The following is a 20,346-nucleotide window of genomic DNA, read 5'->3' as shown; positions in this document are numbered from 1 at the left end:
TCGTTATATACATCCTATTATACATTGTATCATTATATACACCCTATTATACATTGTATCATTATATACATTCCATTATACATTGTGTCATTATATACATTCTATTATACATTGTATTGTTATATACATCCTATTATACATTGTATCATTATATACATCCTATTATACAGTGTATCATTATATACATTCAATTATACATTGTATCATTATATACATTCCATTATACATTGTATCATTATATACATTCCATTATACATTGTATCATTATATACATTCTAATATACATTGTATCATTATATACATCCTATTATACAGTGTATCATTATATACATTCCATTATACATTGTATCATTATATACATTCCATTATACATTGTATCGTTATATACATCCTATTATACATTGTATCGTTATATACATCCTATTATACATTGTATCATTATATACATCCTATTATACATGGTATCATTATATACATCCTATTATACATTGTATCATTATATACACTTTATTATATGTTGTATCATTATATACATTCCATTATACATTGTGTCATTATATACATCCTATTATACATTGTATCATTATATACATCCTAATATACATTGTATCATTATATACACCCTATTATACATTGTATAGTTATATACATCCTAATATACATTGTATCATTATATACATCCTATTATACATTGTATCGTTATATACATTCTATTATACATTGTATCGTTATATACATTCCATTATACATTGTATCATTATATACATTCTATTATACATTGTATCATTATATACATTCTATTATACATTGTATTATTATATACATTCTATTATACATTGTATCGTTATATACATTCCATTATACATTGTATTATTATATACATTCTATTATACATTGTATCATTATATACATTCTATTATACATTGTATTATTATATACATTCTATTATACATTGTATCTCTCTAACTCCTGGCATAGAGAGAAAAAAAAATGTTTGTAAAAAAAAAAAAGATAAATAAATATTAAAAAATAAAATAAAAAATAAAGAAAAAAATACCTAGATCAGTGCTAGGGTTAGTGTTTGGGTCAAAGGTCAGGATTTATAAAAAAAAATTGGTGTCAGTGTGTTTTAGGTAAAAAAAAAAAGACAAAAACAAAATGCACACTATTGTTTCTGGGCTGTACTACGGGTACAAACAACAAATAACATACACATATATGGTATCGCTGCGATCATCAAGAGCTGAAGAATTTATTTTGGGTTGTTCTTTGGTGGTAGGTTATGGTAGTAACAAGAAACACACAGCTAAATTTAATTTTTTTTTTTTTACTATGTTGGGCCAGTTTTCCTTTGATAATAAAAAAAAAATCAGGAGATATCCATTATCATTTACCACCAAATGAAAGCCCAATTTGTCCTGAAAAAACGCGGTATAATCCACCTAGATGTACAAAGTAGTTGTGATGATCTGTATGGTTTTACTAACACAGGTCAACGTAGCAAAATTGTGCTTAGGGATTTAGATTTGTTTTACCCTTAGGCGTGAAGGGGTTAAATCTTCAGGAAGACACAGACTTTGAATCCAACTCAGTTATACTTCAGATAATTACAATACAGAGGATGTTTTTTTTTTTCAGTCCTTTGAAAGAAGACAAAACGTTTTCTGTCGGTGAATAACTAAAGCTGACTAAGGGAACAGGGTAGAAATAGGGAATGTATAGCTAGGACCAAGAGGGGAGGACAGATGGATAAACCAAATCACATAGTAAATATGTTGCAGTGGCCCAAACAGCCACTAGGTGTCTGCATACTACGAAATGATAATAACCTGATGCAGTTCAATACAACACAGAAATAATACATAAGAGCGACATAACACAGACATCCAAGAGGAGGTGACGTTGCTGTCTGCTTCTCCTGCAGGTCCTGGGATATTACAACAGACGAGGGATTAATCCTAAAGCCTTCCTAAATGAAATCAAGTACATTGCCAGTGACCCGGATGATAAGCACTTCTTCAATGTGACAAACGAAGCTGCACTAAAGGACATTGTGGATGCACTCGGGGAAAGAATTTTCAGTCTGGAAGGAGGTAATATTCACATTTATTGTGTAAAATATTTATACATTTCTCTGCAACCCATTTGTTATTTCCTTTTATAGAGGTACGTGTCTTTGTATGTGTAACGCCCTTCAGGTTCAGCTAGGGGGAGCAGGGGCATCCCTACGGTTGGTGTCACCCGCTGCGGTAACACTTGGTGTCACCCCTCCGACGATCCTCACAGGATGGATCGGATCTGTGGGTTGAGCATAATGGATCGGAGTCCGATCCATTATGCTCCCCAATCCGCAGATCTGATCCATCCTGCGGGGATCGTCGGCTTGCAACCTATACGGGGTTAACTGATCTCTCCACGAGCTTCACGAAAAGGAACGTTTGAAAGCAAGCCGACGATCCCCGCAGGATGGATCGGATTTGCGGATTGGGGAGCATAATGGATCGGACTCTGATCCATTATGCTCAATCCGCAGATCTGATCCATCTTGCGGGGATCGTCGGCATGCTTTAAAACTTTCCTTTTCGTGGAGCTCGTGGAGAGAGTCTGGTGTCACCTAGTGTGGCACGCAACCCCCGCACCTGTCTGGGGACGCCACTGAGGGGGGGGGGTTAGTTGTTTTAGATAGAGGCTTGATAGGAGCCTGGGTGTGAGTCAGCCAGGTTACTTTAGGTCAGGGCTGAGGGCTCTGCAGGTCGATTCTCTGATACCTCCCCCTGCTCTAGAAGCTGGAGAAATTTATAGAAGTCAGTGGGTGGGAGTGAGGAGGAGCTGGCCTGCATACTTAAAGGGATATTAGCCAATCCCCAAGCAGGAGACTTCGGATGGGGCCAGGACAGCCCTTAAATATGACTGAGCTTGAGTAGCAAGGTACAGTGTCGGGTGGAAGAAGGAGTGAAGGTTGGAGTGTGGAGTCTGGTAAGGGGGCCGAGGAAAGGGGCCTACCTACTGGCAGGGTGCTGGAAGGGAGGATCTCTCTGCCACAACATCTCCTGAGAGCAGGGAAGGGATACTCTCCATCATGAAGGATCCTATCGTGTGCCTGCAGCTGCCGGTGAGAAGGAGAGGAGGGAAGCTGGCAGCACTGCGGTGGTGGGGAGGCCTGGGCAGCAGGGGGAATTGTATGGTGAGCAAGGAGGGTGATGGGTGTGGTGGGGGGGACAATTACTGGAACCGATTCCCTGTATGACTGGCTGAAAGCCAGGAGGAAGGAGAGAAGAAGCCAGTTTTAAGCTGCTGCAGAGAGAGCCATACAGGGGATCGATTCCAGTGACTGCCCCCCCCCCCCCCCGCCAAAGTGCCAATTACCCTCCCTGCCCACATCCGATTCACAAGCTGCCTGGGCCCCATACAGGAGGACTGGTGGTACCCCCTTATCCACGGCCCTGCATGTCCTAGCCATGGGGCACAGGGTCAGTACAAAAATTCCAGGCCCTTGTAGAGTTGAGAAAGCATCATTGTACATAATTTATTTCTTTGAAGTGAAGTGATTGAGGAGATAAGTGGTACTGGGGAGTTATGGGAATGTAGTGACTGGGCCACCCGGTCTGGAGATAGGGCCACCCTTTCTGGAGATAGAGCCACCCGGTCTGGAGATAGAGCTACCCGGTCTGGAGATAGGGCCACCCGGTCTGGAGGTAGAGCCACCTGGTCTGGAGGTAGGGCCACCCGGTCTGGAGATAGGGCCACCCGGTCTGGAGATAGGGCCACCCGGTCTGGAGATAGGGCCACCCGGTCTGGAGATAGGGCCACCCGGTCTGGAGGTAGGGCCACCCGGTCTGGAGATAGGGCCACCCGGTCTGGAGGTAGGGCCACCCAGTCTGGAGATAGAGCCATCCAATCTGGAGATAGAATCACCCAGTCTGGAGATAGAGCCATCCAATCTGGAGATAGAATCACCCAGTCTGGAGATAGGGCCACCCGGTCTGAAGATAGAGCCACCCTATCTGGAGATGGAGCCACCCGGTCTGGAGATGGAGTCTAGGAAGATAATGCAGAAAACAGAGCAGCCTTATGGATTATACATTAGGTTCATTATTTGCTCAATCCCTGCTTGCTCAATAGAGCTCCCACTGTTGCCTCCCAGGCTTTGTTCATTCTCTGGTTTAGATGCTATACCACAGGCTGTCTGTGCAAAACCACTCTACATCCCCTTTTGTGTGCAGACTATACGACGTGGTGCTGATACCACCTCACATAGGTCGGTGCTCCCTGTGACTGTGCATGCAGCCTTGTACTGCCATCTGTTGGCGTGTTACAAAACTAGTCTCCAAACTTTTTAATACTGCCTCGTATAGGTCGGTGCTCCCCGTGACTGTGTGTGCAGCCTTGTGCTGCCATCTGTTGGCATGTTACAAAACCGGTCTCGAAACTTTTTGATACCACCTCGTATAGGTCGGTGCTCCCTGTGACTATGCGTGCAGCCTTGTGCTGCCATCTGTTGGTGTGTTACAAAACCAGTCTCAAAACTTTTTGATACCACCTCGTATAGGTCGGTGCTCCCTGGGACTGTGCGTGCAGCCTTGTGCTGCCATCTGTTGGCTTGTTAAAAACTAGTCTTGAAACTTTTTAATACCGCCTCATATGGTATCTTTAATATGTTCTCACAACCTGTACAACCTATGTATGTGAACACATTTGTACAAAGCTGCTTTGTGCCAAATTCAGGAATCTACCTATAGATCAGTGTTTCTCAACTCCAGTCCTCATGGACCCCCAACAGGTCATGTTTTCAGGATTTCCATTATTTTGCACAGGTGATTTGATCGGTTTCACTGCCTTAGTAATTACCACAGCTGTTTCATCTGAGGGAAATCCTGAAAACATGACCTGTTGGGGGTCCATGAGGACTGGAGTTGAGAAACACTGCTATAGATGAACATGTTACCTGCTTGTAGGCAAGTGCAGATTCCCCCTTCGTCCTGTAGGCGGCACTGTGCCATTATTACAGATGGAGATGAGTTTGTTCGGGAAATTGTTCCCTTGTGGACCCCTTTGGATCTCAGAGAAGCTAGCTGTCCAGTTGAGTGTTGCATCCTCTGGGGACCTCCATTTTGGAACCTCGACCACAGGGTCTCCTGTATCATTTGGGCACACCCGGAGTGAGTGGTAGGTCGGGGACAGGGGCGGACTGACAACTCATGGGGCCCCCGGGCAATAGGGGATCATGGGGCCCCTCTGTCCTTGTCCAGACTCAAAAAAACCTTTGAAAAAGGGACCAGGGGCATCTCATGGGGCCCCCTACTGACCCCGGGCCCTCGGGCAGTGCCTGAGTTTCCAAATAGTCAGTCCGCCCCTGGTTGGGGATAGAGACCTCGATTGTTAGGCAAAGTGATCAGCACAGATAGAGATTTTTGATGAGTGGGGTCAGAACAGGGACCACACCTGCAGAAAGTCAACCCTGGTAGCCAGAAGAACTCCTTAGTAGCCATACAGTGCGTCTAGTACAACACAAACCATCATTTAGTACTACGGCCCGAGCAGGGGTCAACTCACAACTCATGGGGCCCCCAGGCAATAGGGGATCATGGGGCCCCTGTTTCCTTGCCCACACTCAAACCACACCCAAAAAAGCCTATGAAATGTACCAGGGGCATCTCATGGGGCCCCCTACTGACCCCAAGCCCAAGAGCCCGAATGGTCAGTCAGCCCCTGGGCCCGAACCTGGTAATACTGAGAAATTATGATTGCTGCATTGCTACAGATCAGGGCCTACAAGAACTCTTAACCAGGGATGGGACAAGGGGTGGACGGGAGGGGCGGCTGCCCTGGTCGTGTTGGTATCATGTGAGGTGGGGGGCACCCAGGGGCATATTTACACAAGGCAAACAAGGCATTTGCCTAGGGCGGCATTTTTTCAGTGGGGCAACAGCATTTTTCAGGGGAGCAGCAGCATTTTTCAGGGGGGCAGCGCTGCCCCCCGAAGGAAGGGATGGAAGAAGTGACACACGCAGCATGGGGACCAGGTGGGATCTGAGAGAGGCTGCGGGCTGCTTGATGGTGTATGCAGAGTCTGGGGATGTCCAGAGCTGTGAAGGTGAATGTCCTCTCTAGCCAGGGTAGGGGGAGGGGTTGCCAGTGTGTATGGGGCGATGGTAGTGGAAAGCTCTCTTGCGTGGGGTGTTGTTGGTCAATGTCAGGCTCTTATCATGGGGGAGGGGGGTGTTTGTCAGTGTCAGGGTCTGTCTGGTGGGGGGGAGCCGATTTTTGTGTTGCCTAGGGCAGCACGAAACCTAAATACGCCACTGATGGCACCACATGGAGAGTTCCTACCTACAAGCTGACAGGAGTAGGTATGGCAGCTTCACCGTCAGCTTAGTACTGGAGGAGACGCGCCAGATCTGCAGAGGAGGAGAGAGCCGGGAGGAGGGGCAGGCTGTGCTCTCTCTCCCCTCCAGCTGCTCCTCCTACCACTGCAGCTCTCCAGGATTAGGACAGGGTTTGTTTATCTTCCCCCATCCCCTTCCAACAAAGAACATGGGTAGGGGGCGGGTAAGCAAACACTGCACAGTGGCGATGGGACAGCCAATGATATCTCTAGTGCAGGGCTCTGATGCTGAGATCCTGTAGTCATCTATAACCCCCCCATAGTGGTTGGATTTTGGGGGTGGAGAGGGAGGAGATTTTGCTGAGGCATAATGCTCATACATTTTGGAGGGGAGCCATTTGGCATCTTCTCCCTGGGCTCTAGATGACCTTGTCCCAGAACTGCAAAATACCAAATAATCACAAGAATCAAGAACTGTGTGGTTTGTCCCTGACCGGGTACCTTGGGGCCTGGGGGCCACCTACATGCTTTTTACCCCTCGCCTACCGGGCACTTTCACGCCCTTCCCGCCCAGGCCAATTTTCAGCTGTTGCATTCTGAATGACAATTGCGCGGTCATGCAACACTGCACCCACATGACATTTTTATCATTTTTTCACACAAATAGATTACTTTTGGTGGTATTTAATCACCGCTGGGGGCTTTTTTATGTTTTGCTAGATAAAAAACAGATTGAAAGCAAAAAAATGCATTTTTATTTGTTTCTGTTTTAAAATTTTGCAAATAAAAAATCTTTCTTCATAAAGTTACGCCGAGATGTATTCTGCTACATTTCTTTAGTGAAAATAACCCAAATCAGTGTTTATTATTCAGTCTGTAGGAAAGTTATAGATCCACATACTATGGGATATATCTGAAAATCGATCAATCCCGATGTACTGACGGCCGATCTAATTTCTTGAGGCCTGAAAATGCCGGGACCAGGGGCAGACTGAAAACTCATGGCGCCCCCGGGCAATAGGAGATCATGGGGCCACTGTGTCCTCGCCCACATTCAAACCACACCCAAAAAAGCCTATGAAAGGTACCAGGGGCATCTCATGGGGCCCCTTACTGACCCCGGGCCCTCGGGCAATGCACGAGTTTCCAAATGGTCAGTCCGCCCCTGGCTGGGACATAAAAAATGACCCCCAAATTACCTTTTTAGAAAGTAGACAGTCCAAGGTATTTAACCACTTCCAGTCCAGACACTTTCACCACCCTTCCAGTCTGGACACTTCCCCCCCCCCTTCCAGTCCAGACACTTTCACCACCCTTCCAGTCTGGACACTTCCCCCCCCCCTTCCAGTCCGGACACCTTCACCACCCTTCCAGTCCGGACACTTTCCCCCCCTTCCAGTCCGGACACTCCCCCCCCCCCCCTTCCAGTCCGGACACTTTCACCCCTTCCAGTCCGGACACTTTCACCCCCTTCCTGTCCGGACACTTTCCCCCCCTTCCAGTCCGGACACTTTCCCCCCCTTCCTGTCCAGGCCAATTTTCAGCTTTCAGCGCTATCACACTTTGAATGACAATTGCGCGGTCATGCAACACTGCACCCATATTAATTTTTTAGCATTTTTTTGAGACAGATCAAACTTTATTTTGCTGGTATTTATTCAACACTGAATTTTTTTTTTTTTTGCTATATAAATGAAAAAGTACAAACATTTTGAAAACAACTGTTTTTCTTATAAAATTTTGCAAATAAATAATCTTTTTTCAGAAATCTTGGCCAAAATGTATTCATCTATCTTTTTAGTAAAACAATTAACCCAAATTAGTTTATAACCAAAAATTATAATTTTTCTAAATTTTGTTTTACATTTTTATATTATTATTTATGTGTTTTTTTAACATGCTGTCAGCCTAGCAGTACAGCATCACCATAGTGACACTGTACTACTTGTGGGGGTGATGAAGATTTTTTTTTTTTTTACACTGATTGCTTTTACACCCATAAAGGCTGTAAAAGCAATCGTTTCTCCTCTCTGGCTGCATTCTTGCAGCCATTGAGAAATACTGTGTGAGCTGTGATTGGTCACAGCTTGTCACATGGTACAAGGGTGCTGTGAATAGCCCTGTACCATGTGATCTCTGTGATCATTCACAGATTTCACACGTAGTAAGCAATGATGTCAGAAGTGACATCTTGCTTACTACTATGTCAGTGATCACATGATCAGGACCTCACAGAAGTCCTGTACAATGATCCCAGGGAGCGCACACAGGCTGAAAAATGCGGGCGCCGTTTGTGAACAGGAACCCGCCCCTGTACTGTTCCCATCCGGCCGTTTATATACATGAGCTGGACTGGAAGTGGTTAAGCTAAGTTGGTATCAGAATGCACAGTTCAATCACTCAAGATATTTCTATGTTTTGATTGCAGGGACCAATAAGAATGAGACATCCTTTGGGCTCGAGATGTCCCAGGCTGGGTTTTCGTCCCATGTGGTAGAGGTGAGTACAGAGTGGGGTTGGCAGCCATCACATCGTATCAACCATCACAAGGTTCTACAAATGTCTGTATTACAATGTCTGTTAATTCTCCATCAGTCTAGTAGGGGGTCCGACGCCGACTAATTGTGGAAAGACAGAACAACCCATTTTTTTTAGAAGAAACTTTCATGATTGAAGCCTGTATATTTAGTCACACTAGTATTTTTTGTATACGTGTTAATTGCAGGATCAGCTTTTCTGAAAGTGATCTTTTAGTTTTAGGTGGGCCCTGGTTGGCCGAGTCCCGGGTATTTCACTTCCGAGATGTCCCTGCCATAATTCCCTACAAGTTTCTAGTGTCCCCCCTCTTTGTGTGTTCCAGCACCTTCCTTTACATTCTATTAGATGTAGCACCCTCCTAGTATAGAATGCTAGGTGAATTTAGTTTTTGGCTTGCTCTGTAATCAGAGGAGCAGTGATCATTTGCCTTGGTCTGCTCATAGTTTCACAAGCTAGGAGCTTGACTGTTTCCCGAAGAAGCTTGCTGAATATTTACTATGTCCTGGCCAATCCCTGAGGAGGTGTGCACATAAGGTGGTCCAGGAGGTGGTAAATAGCCTGAAACCTTGAGGAGATTATCTTCTCCCCCTGCCGGGGATGGATCTGTGAGCTTCAGGGGATTGCTTGCCCCTGAAACACCTGTGGACTAAATGCTGGACCTCTCTATCAAGGGATCGAGTTTGAGGATGCAACTGCTTTAGGACTTGTGAGGAGAGCCCCTGACTGACTCCCTAAAGCAGTGTAATCGGAGAGAACTGTCTCATGGTCCCCAGTGATGAGACTTTACCTATTCTGGAGCTATCTCATGGTCCCCAGTGATGAGACTTTACCTATTCTGGAGCTATCTCATGGTCCCCAGTGATGAGACTTTTAGCTATTCTGGTGCTATCCCATGGTCTTCAACTGAGACTTTAACTATTCTGGAGCTATCTCATGGTCCCCAGTGATGAGACTTTTAGCTATTCTGGTGCTATCCCATGGTCTTCAACTGAGACTTTAACTATTCTGGAGCTATCTCATGGTCCCCAGTGATGAGACTTTTAGCTATTCTGGTGCTATCCCATGGTCTTCAACTGAGACTTTAACTATTCTGGAGCTATCTCATGGTCCCCAGTGATGAGACTTTAACTTTTTTGGAGCTAATTTATGGTCTTCAGCTTTGAGACTTTTAACTATTCAGGATATCGTATGTACTCTCCAGCGCCTCAGGATATGCACAGCCAAAAGGGAAGCCAAGGGTACCAGGACAGCGACAACCAAAGGAAATGCTTCAGGGGTGCAGCCCTCCTCAGACAGGAGATCAGCCACTGGATAAAGAGAAAACAGGTGGCGCACACACCCAGTGCATTATCCAAGCTTTATTGTAAGGAGTGAAAAATAAAAACATACTCACAGACGAAGCATGTATCTAAAAAGCATAGAAAAATGACGATGGCCACAACGGCAGGCAAGGTGTTCTCACTGTCAGTGCGGTCCGCACTTTTAACTATTCAGGGGCTATCTCATGGTCTCCAGCTATGAGACTTTAACTATACTGGAGCTATCTCATGGTCCTCAGCTAAGAGACTTTAACTATATTGAGCTATCTCATGGTCTTCAGCTGAGACTTTAACTTTTCTGGAGCTAATTTATAGTCTTCAGCTTTGAGACTTTTAACTATTCAGGGGCTATTTCATGGTCTCCAGCTATGAGAATTTTAACTATTCTGGAGCTATCTCATGGTCCCCAGCTATGAGACTTTTAACTATTCTGGAGCTACCTCATGGTCCCAAGCTATGAGACTTTGAAGTATTCTGGAGATATTTCTTGGTCCCCGGTGATGAGACTTTAACTATTCCGAACCTATCTCATGGTCCCCGGCTATGAGACTTTAACTATTGTGGAGCTGTTTCATAGTCTTTAGCTATGAGACTTTAACTGTTCTGGAGCTATCTCATGGTCTTCAGCTATGAGACTTTAACTATTGTGGAGCTATCTCATGGTCTTCGGCTTTGAGAATTTAACTTCTATAGAGCTATCTCATGGTCCCCAGCTGTGAGAAAATAGGCTGTTCTGTAATCTACCTTATGATTCGCAGCTGTGAGAGCTAGACTGTGCTACCTTTACCAAGAGTAGAGTGTCCTCCGCTAACAGTACTTATGGTGTTATGGAGTATCCCATGCCCCTTTCCCTTTCTTGTTAAAGTTTTGCAAGTAACACATCCCCTAGGCTGTTTAATGGAGCCGGAGTGAATGGACTAATCTTGCTTGTAAGACTGGTAGCCTCTGCACTGTTCGGGAAGGAACTAGTTAAATACAGCGGCGAGGTAGCACTACATGTAAAATACCTTATATTGATGACGCACCCCATGAAATGGCATAGAGAGTGTGGAAGTGGGTGTATCATGGTGTATGTAAGCTCAAATTTTCAGCATATTTGGTGTCATGTCTCAAATAAAGTTGTCTTAAACAATTTTTGTTTGGGAGGAACCTGTTCCAGAGTTTTTTATCAGGAGATTCTGCACTTCTAGTTGCAGACTGACAACACTAGACCAATGCCTCACTATTAGCAGAGCAGAATTGGTAGCTCACTGTGCAAGTTCATTTAGTTGGCAATTTGGCTTCCCATCTTATGGACCTGATAGGCAACCAGGGGCGGACTGACAACTCATGGTTCCCTCGGGCAATAGGGGATCATGGGGCCCCTGTGTCCTTGCCCAAACTCAAAAAAGCCTATGAAAAAGGTACCAGGGGCATCTCATGGGGCCCCCTACTGACCCCGGCCCCTCGGGAAGTGCCCGAGTTTCCAAATGGTCAGTCTGCCCCTGTAGGCAACCAAACGGACGCTTGATGGAGAGCACATTGTAGGCTGACAAAGTTGCTGCTGATTGCGAGACAGTGGCTTTGTCATTCTGTAACAGGAAGTGCTGGAACTGGCAGGATCTTCTGGTAAGAAATTTTGCAACAGATTCTCAAAAATGGTATATATTTACGACACCTAAATATGTGGCGGCAGGGAAGGGGGGGCTTAAACCCTCCGCCACATATACTCATTTTTGACTTGCTCTGGGACATGCTGCATTGGCACCCCCAGAGCTGTGACCAAGCTGTTATGGACAGCTCATGGTCAGCTACTAATGTTCGGGAGCCAGTAAGACAAGCTCCAGATGATGTCGGCACGGTGCAGCCAATCACAGTGCCACCTACCGGCTCTGTCACAGGCCATTTAAAAAACTGGCTCCTGCTGATCCAAAGGGTTGGAGACAACTATATACAGTGGGGCAAAAAAGTATTTAGTCAGCCACCAATTGTACAAGTTCTCCCACTTACAAAGATGAGAGAGGCCTGTAATTGGCATCATAGGGAGACCTCAACTATGAGAGACAAAATGAGAAAACAAATCCAGACAATCACATTGGCTGATTTGGAAAGAATTTATTTGCAAATTATGGTGGAAATAAGTATTTGGTCACCTACAAACAAGCAAGATTTCTGGCTCTCACAGACCTGTACCTTCTTCTTTAAGAGGCTCCTCTGTCCTGCACTCATTACCTGTATCAATGGCACCTGTTTGAACTTGTTATCAGTATAAAAGACACCTGTCCACAACCTCAAACAGTCACACTCCAAACTCCACTATGGTGAAGACCAAAGAGCTGTCGAAGGACACCAGAAACAAAATTGTAGACCTGCACCAGGCTGGGAAGACTGAAACTGCAATAGGCAAGCAGCTTGGTGTGAACAAATCAACTGTGGGAGCAATAATTAGAAAATGGAAGACATACAAGACCACTGATAATCTCCCTCGATCTGGGGCTCCACGCAAGATCTCACCCCGTGGGGTCAAAATGATCACAAGAACGGTGAGCAAAAATCCCAGGACCACACGGGGGGACCTAGTGAATGACCTGCAGAGAGCTGGGACCAACGTAACAAAGGCTACCATCAGTAACACACTACGCCGCCAGGGACTCAGATCCTGCAGTGCCAGACGTGTCCCCCTGCTTACGCCAGTACATGTCGGGGCCCGTCTGAAGTTTGCTAGAGAGCATTTGGATGATCCAGAAGAGGATTGGGAGAATGTCATATGGTCAGATGAAACCAAAATAGAACTGTTTGGTAGAGGTGTTTGGAGGAGAGAGAATGCTGAGTTGCATCCAAAGAACACCATACCTACTGTGAAGCATGGGGGTGGCAACATCATGCTTTGGGGCTGTTTCTCTGCAAAGGGACCAGGACGACTGATCCATGTACAGGACAGAATGAATGGGGCCATGTATCGTGAGATTTTGAGTGCAAACCTCCTTCCATCAGCAAGGGCATTGAAGATGAAACATGGCTGGGTCTTCCAACATGACAATGATCCCAAACATACCGCCTGGGCAAATAAGGAGTGGCTTTGTAAGAAGCATTTCAAGGTCCTGGAGTGGCCTAGCCAGTCTCCAGATCTCAACCCCATAGTCGCTAGGCCACTCCAGGACCTTGAAATGCTTCATCTTTGTAAGTGGGAGAACTTGCACAATTGGTGGCTGACTAAATACTTTTTTGCCCCACTGTACACTGAGACATAAAGCCAAACATATTGAAAATAGATTTGGGGTCTACAAACACTTTATGTACAAGCAGGTCTAGTGGGTCACTCTATGGGCATTGTTTTCTTTGACGTATGTTATGTTGTCATGTTATAATCAGGTCCACCAGTTAGGCGGATACAGCTTACATACTGTAAATTGAAGGAGATAAGCATTATTTCTATGATCCTCTATAATATGTTGTTGGTTAGGACAACTGCCCACGTCGGCCTCACTGCCGGTTCAGCTACGACTTCCACTGATTGATCCTGCACAATGGTTAGTCTACATTTGGGAGCCAGAAAACCTTTAGGCAACAGCGGTCATAACCACAGAGATATTTAACCTTTCACTGATCCCTTTTTGTAATGGGATAGGATTAAATGTTCTTTAGTTCTGAAAGGAGGCCCTACCTTGACATTCTTAAATGCGTTTTGGAAAAAATGAGGTATTATAAATTACATTTCCCAAATAATCCAACAAAATGATAAGGGTAAGGTTCCTATTTGTTTGGGAAGTTTGCAGTAATGTTCGATGCTTAGTTCTGACCACATCTTTGGGTGGTACGATCATTTTTATATGTAGGTTTCACAATAGTTTCCTAGAGAAGCAGTGACATGTTGCTTCATTGTTCAGAAGCTTTTTTGTTCTCTGTTCTCAGTTCATTATGGTACATAATGCATCATGTTTATGTAGCACTACCCCCTTAGGAGTCACTGAAATTTGGGTCCCCCTATAGTCCTGCACAGATGGGCAACACGCATTCCCCATACAGACTTGCATCCAGGAAACAGTAACCCATCCTTGAGCTTGATTTTTTGGATTTTATTAGGGGATGTAAACTTAGATGGGGTAAGGGGTGTACAAGATGCCCAAGGGTAATGGCAACAGAGAGCAAACTTTTCTGGAACTATATTCAAGTCTTTACAGCACAATTCTCTTCTGGAAAGCTAGCCAGCATCTCCTGTAGTACCACCCCAGACCTCAGATTCTCCTAATCCAGCTGTTCTGGGTGAATCCCTGGTAAGGGGATCCAGTATCTGCCACTTCACAAGAAGCCAGTCCCGAGTAGTATGCTTATCTAATTTCCCACTGAAGTGCTCCTTTCCCTTACTGGCCCAGGGGGTGCAGGTCTACTCATTCAGTCCTTCTCCTTTGCTGCTGGTGGGTCGGTGACTGCAACCAGGGCTTCTAGGTGGGCCGCTCCTTCCCTGTTGCATAGGTGGTTCTCGCTCTGGGGGCTGGTGAAGTCCTCAGCTTTGCTCCTTCCTCTGCCTGTAGGTGAGCTCCTCTCCATCTGGGCCCCCTCCCAGGCTCCTGCTCTCCAGCCTCTCTTTTATATCTTCTACCCAAACTCTCCTGCTGCTGAGCAGGCTCTGTCATTGTAAGGGTTGTCCTGGCCCCTTGCCAAGCCTCCTGTTGGGGATCGGCCTTGAGAGTGTAGACTAGTCACTCCTTACCTCCACCCACTGCTTCTACTTTCTCCTAAGTTCTAGTGCAGGGGGAAGTCTCAGAGAGCCAGTCTGCAGAGCCTCTCAGCTCTACCCAAATTTGACCCTGCTAGCTATCACACCCAGGCTGCTACTCAGCCTCTAATAATTTGGACTCTAGCTCTTCCTAGCTACCTAGGAGGGTGCTACATTTACATTATGCTTCCTGGTCTTTAGATTTAGGTGCCACCAAAAATATTATCTGGTATTACATTGCTGCCCTTGGAATCCATTAATCAACAATGAGAGACCTAGTTATACAGTATTTAGCACACCCCTAGGTGATAGGTTAGGTAAATTTAGTTTGGCTCACCGTAACCAGTGTGGCTGCAATTTCTGGATTAGGCAAATTTAGTTCTAGCTCACTGTAATCAGTGCAGCTACACGTGATTGGTTAGGATTATTATTTGTGTAGCACCCTCTAGTGTGCTACTAGAATAGTGGAGGCAAATCTATTGAGTATGGCTCATGGTAACTGTGTGAGTCTGTGATTAAGGTCGGGTTACTGCAGGTCAAGCTGGATGACTTAATAGGTTGAGACTCTATCGTCTCCACCCGGTTCTGGAGGACCATGGAAACCTTCCAGAAGCCAGTAGGCGGAAAAGGTGAAGACCTAATCTGCATGTTTGTAAGTCTAACCAATCCCAAGTTTGGAGGCCCTGGTAGAGTGGTGAACCAGCCCATAAATATGGGATAGTCAGGTAGGCTGGAGAGTTGGGTGGAAGATGGAGTGCTGAGGAGACTGTCGGTGGCCTGGGAGGGGTTGCCTAGGTCTGGGGGAGGGGACTGATGGCCTCCAGGCTGGGCTTAAGCTGGCTCAGAATGATCCATTCAGCAGTACAGCATAAACAGGATCAAGGCCTGGGAGCAGTTGGGGCAAAGAGGACAGAGTGTGTACATCAGCACACCCAAGGATTCACAAGGGGAGACACTGCCACATGTAGCAAGCTTTCAAAGGACAGAACTGTGCTGAGTCCTTTATTCTTGTCCTGGGAGATCTTCAGAGCAGCCAGGAGGGCTGGTAATGCCTGCAGGTTGTGGAGCTGGAAGTGGTTCTACAGGGGAGAGGAGACATCTCTGCATGGAGTTAACAAGGAGCCAAGTTGATTTCAGAGGGGCTGCAAGTTCCTAGTCCATAAGGAGTTGTTGCTACTGATCTGCAAAGACCGACCGCTTTTAAGGAAAAGAACAGTCCAGGATCTGTTTCTGTAAATAGGAAGGAAGTTGTCCCCGTGCTTTAATTCAACTAAGTTTGGCATCCCATAATCCCTATTACCCTATCCAAGTTAAAACAAGCTTGTGGACTGTTCACTGACTGTGAATGAAATTGTGGAAAATGCATGTTGCCTGGCTGTGCTGAGCTTAGTAATACCAAGAAACCCAGTGGTCCTCACTGGGGTAGCGCTGCATGTGTTTCACAAGCTGCAGGTCTGATTGCTCCCTCCGTGCATTTCAGAACCCTCTGGGTGGTTCTGGAACATAGATGTGGATTAGGGCAAATGGGCAGTATAAATATTTATACTGTCTCAGCCACTCTCTGTGTGCTTTCCACAGATGGCTACTGGGAAATGAGTATAAATAGTTTGAGACCTGGAACAGAAGTGTCTTATCCTTCAGGAGGAAATAAAAGCCTGACGGGGTGTGGAGAGGTCTTGCATAGTGCGGAGGCAGTGAACACACAGAGTTTGGTTGCAGCAAGCTTGAAACTTGTATGGCATGGAATACCAACATTTCAAGCAGAGCACCGCTTAGGAAAAACACTCACAGTTCAATGTAGTTCAAAGATATGGCTGAGGAGAGATGCTGACAGTGTCTGTCTCAGAGGGTGGAATGTGGTTCCAAGTGGTAAGGCTTCCCTACAGGGTAGCAAGTCTCTAGCTGCCTTTCCCTACTCCTCTGGAACCTTGCACTACCGCTAGTTGCTTTCCATAACAAGTGGGGTCTCTTTCCCTACACTAGCCACTCTTAAAATGCATGCCAAAACTCAGGGACAGGGACTTAAAAAGACCTTGATGACCCAAGATGGCCATCAAAGCTCCCATGGCTGCAGCATAGCCAACCAGAATGCTGCTGCATTGACCCAGGAGACCATAGAGAAACCATGTTTCTCCTAACTTCCTCTCCAAGCTGCAGTTCCACTCAAGTGAAGATAACAGACTGCACCTGCCTACAAGGGGCTGATGCCCCCTTAGGCAATCCTGCGGGGTCCGGGGAGAGCGGATATAGTGAGTGCGGGGTCCCGCGAGAGTGGATATAGTGAATGCAGGGTCCGGGGAGTCCAGATATAGTGAATGCGGGGTCCGGGGAGAGCGGATATAGTGAATGCGGGGTCCGGGGAGAGGGGATATAGGGAATGCGGGGTCCGGGGAGAGCGGATATAGTGAATGCGGGGTCCGGGGAGAGCGGATATAGTGAATGCGGGGTCCGGGGAGAGCGGATATAGTGAATGCGGGGTCCGGGGAGAGGGGATATAGTGAATGCGGGGTCCGGGGAGAGCGGATATAGTGAATGCGTGGTCCGGGGAGAGCGGATATAGTGAATGCGGGGTCCGGGGAGAGCGGATATAGTGAATGCAGGGTCCGGGGAGAGCGGATATAGTGAATGCGGGGTCCGGGGAGAGCGGATATAGTGAATGCAGGGTCTGGGGAGAGCAGATATAGTGAATGCGGGGTCCAGGGAGTCCATATATAGTGAATGCGGGGTCCGGGGAGTCCAGATATAGTGAATGCAGGGTCCAGGGAGAGCAGATATAGTGAATGCGGGGTCCAGGGAGTCCATATATAGTGAATGCGGGGTCCGGGGAGTCCATATATAGTGAATGCATGGTTCTGGCTTTAGTAACACTTTAACTTTACTTTTCTTTATGTACTTTTTCCACTTGCAACCTGAATGTCTTAAATGTTTTGGCTCCTGCCTCTTCACTGAACATGATGCAATTCTTAGAATTGGAACCAGCATACCCTTGTTTTATCAGGCAGTGTTATCCTTGCCATGGGGTCTATCTGATTTTTAGCATACTGTATAGGACATCTATCACATGCATATAATAACTTTGATAATGGCCAGATATAAATATTGTTTTGAGTTACTCTTCCATGAGCTTTCCTTGAAGTGTTGTTATATTTTATGGATATCTTCTCCTCTAGGATGGGATATTGCTGGGAGCGGTTGGAGCCTATGACTGGAGTGGAGCTGTTCTTAAAGAGACCAGCAGTGGGAAGGTGATACCTCGGAGAGAGTCTTACCTCAAGGAGTTTCCGGATGAGCTCAAGAACCATGGGGCGTACCTTGGTAAATACATAATGTGCACCTGTAGCAAAAACAAAGTATGAAAGATGGCAACAGAAAGCATTGCTAGGCGTGTGAACATACCTCCTTAAACCTGAACTCCAGACACATCTAAGAAATGCACAGTAGCTATAGCAGTAGAGAAAAGCAGGATAGGTATACAAGTAGGTCACCTTGGCGGATGATGTGGGCATAACAGAGGTGCGGGGGTCTAAGCACTTACTAGTATTCACCAGAGCTCTTTATGGTGGGGATGGGTTTTGCTGCGTGTTAGTACTCAGGATCATCCCACCAGGAGGTGAGCAAGCCGGGGTCCATTAGCAGATATAGCAGGTAGGGATCAAGTTGGATAGTAGTCAGTAGACATGTCAAAGGTTAACAAGCAGGTACAGGTTGGAATCAAGTGGAAGCATAGTTGAGTAGCAAGCTAAAGTTTGGTAACGAGTGGTATTGGAGATAAGGACAGCTGCAGGTACACAAAGGAGCAATATATCGGCTGGAGAGAGCACCATTATCTGGCAGACAGGAAGTGCAAAGGCATGGTTTAAATAGGAAGTTCGTGGGAAGAGCAAAGGGTTCAAGAGAAACAAGACACAAGTCAAAGAAACAGGCAGGGAGCTGTGCAGCATCTCAGGTGGCTCAGCAAGGAGAGACACCACCAGACACAGCAGAGGTTGCAGGTTCAGATCCAGGCCATGTCACATTGGCACCATGAGTCCAGTGCATGGAAGCTTCTATCTAGAGGCAGGCTTGGCTATGAGATGCTTGTGCAGACTGTCAGGAAGGTAACTGGCCAGACCGTAAGGGCACACAGCAGACTGCTATAGACAGCAGGTGGGCAGTAGCTGAAGAGGCAGGCAGGGTAGCAGTCAGATTCAAGTTCAGGAGACAAGCCACAATCGCACCAGGATATCAGCAGAGGTATGTCAAAGTCTAGATGTAGTCAAACTGTGAATCAGAAGAGACAAACCATGGTCAGGAAATAGCCAAGGTCTGTAGTAGGAAGGACAGGGGCAGGTAGTGAGAAAACAGATCTCAGGAACAAGTTCATGTTCAAGTCGCAGGATAGAGTTGAAGACCATCCAGCAACTTTGTTGAGCTCTGTTCCTTAAATAGGCCATCTGGAGCCAAGATTGCAGTTCAGTGTGGAAGCCGTTTACTACTGACTGACTCCAGCTCCACTCCATAAGTTAAAGCAAGTCTCTAAGCCTCTTTCACCAATAGTTGGGCTCACGTTGTGGGGTAGGTATGAAATGATAGAGCCTTGACTGATGAACTGGAAGTCTGTTTACATACTGAGCATCCAAAATGGGCTCCTGGGTGCTACCCTGAGAAAGGTATGTTCAGACAGAAGAAAAAGATAAGATGTCGCAGCTTACTAATTCTTAGATGTGGTGTCTGCATTATTTTTAGGATTTTTTTTTTGCCCCCTTAGGAGTCGCTGAGTTTTGGGTCCCCCTAAGCTATGCATGGCCAGGCAACACAAATTTTCTACACCTTGCACACTGGAGTCAAAGAACAGTCCTTGAGCATGGTTTTGTGATTTTATTAAGGGGTTAAGAACTAGGATGGGGTCTAGTGGTACAGTATATGGGATGCCCGAGGTACGGTAGAACTTGAGGACAACTCCTTAGCAACCATGTACAAAATGCGGATAGCAACAATCTTTCTCCCTAAAGAGTGCCAAAGATTTTTCCTTATGTACCTCCTCAGACCCCAGATGAATCTTCCTCTTCACCCAGCTGCACTGAGGGTATTCTGAGGGTAGAGCTGTTAATGTAGAAACAGTCCTAGATGAGAAGCTAGTTGGATCTTGCACCTGACTGCCCTCTCCCCTTATCCAGCCCAGGTGGTGTAAGAGTACTCATGCTGTCTTTTCCTGTCAGCTTAGTGGGTAGGTGGCTGCTTTCAGGCCTTTTGCTGGGCTAGCTCCCTGCTGCTCACGATGTCCTCCCCAGGAGATGGTGGCACAGTAAAGGTCCTCTTTTCCAGCAAGCTGCCTGTGGGTAGGCCCCCTACCTGGGGCCCCCTCCCAGGCTCCACACTCCAGCCTTCCTTACTCCATCCTCCACCTGACACTGCACACCTCCCCCCAGGCTATGCCACATTTTGGGGATGCCTTGGTCACCATGCCCAGCCTCATGCCAGGGGATTGG

The 20,346-nt window shown here is 46.3% G+C and overlaps 1 protein-coding gene across 1 annotated transcript in view; it reads left to right on the top strand.

Moving 5' to 3' along the window:
- The window catches only part of ITGA11 (integrin subunit alpha 11), a 255,723-nt gene that overhangs the window by 137,791 nt on the left and 97,586 nt on the right, over positions 1–20,346 (top strand). Inside the window, exons 9-11 of the mRNA XM_089662070.1 lie at positions 1,925–2,093; positions 8,754–8,824; positions 18,049–18,193. Coding sequence (XP_089518196.1) covers positions 1,925–2,093; positions 8,754–8,824; positions 18,049–18,193 — 385 coding nt within the window. The remainder of the gene's footprint in view (positions 1–1,924; positions 2,094–8,753; positions 8,825–18,048; positions 18,194–20,346) is intronic.

The sequence above is a fragment of the Staurois parvus genome, unplaced genomic scaffold (assembly GCF_062004578.1).
Source record: "Staurois parvus isolate SC_StPar_1 unplaced genomic scaffold, SC_StPar_1.0 ptg001422l, whole genome shotgun sequence".
Classification (NCBI taxonomy): Eukaryota; Metazoa; Chordata; class Amphibia; order Anura; family Ranidae; genus Staurois; species Staurois parvus.
This window is presented reverse-complemented; position numbering and strand designations above follow the sequence as displayed.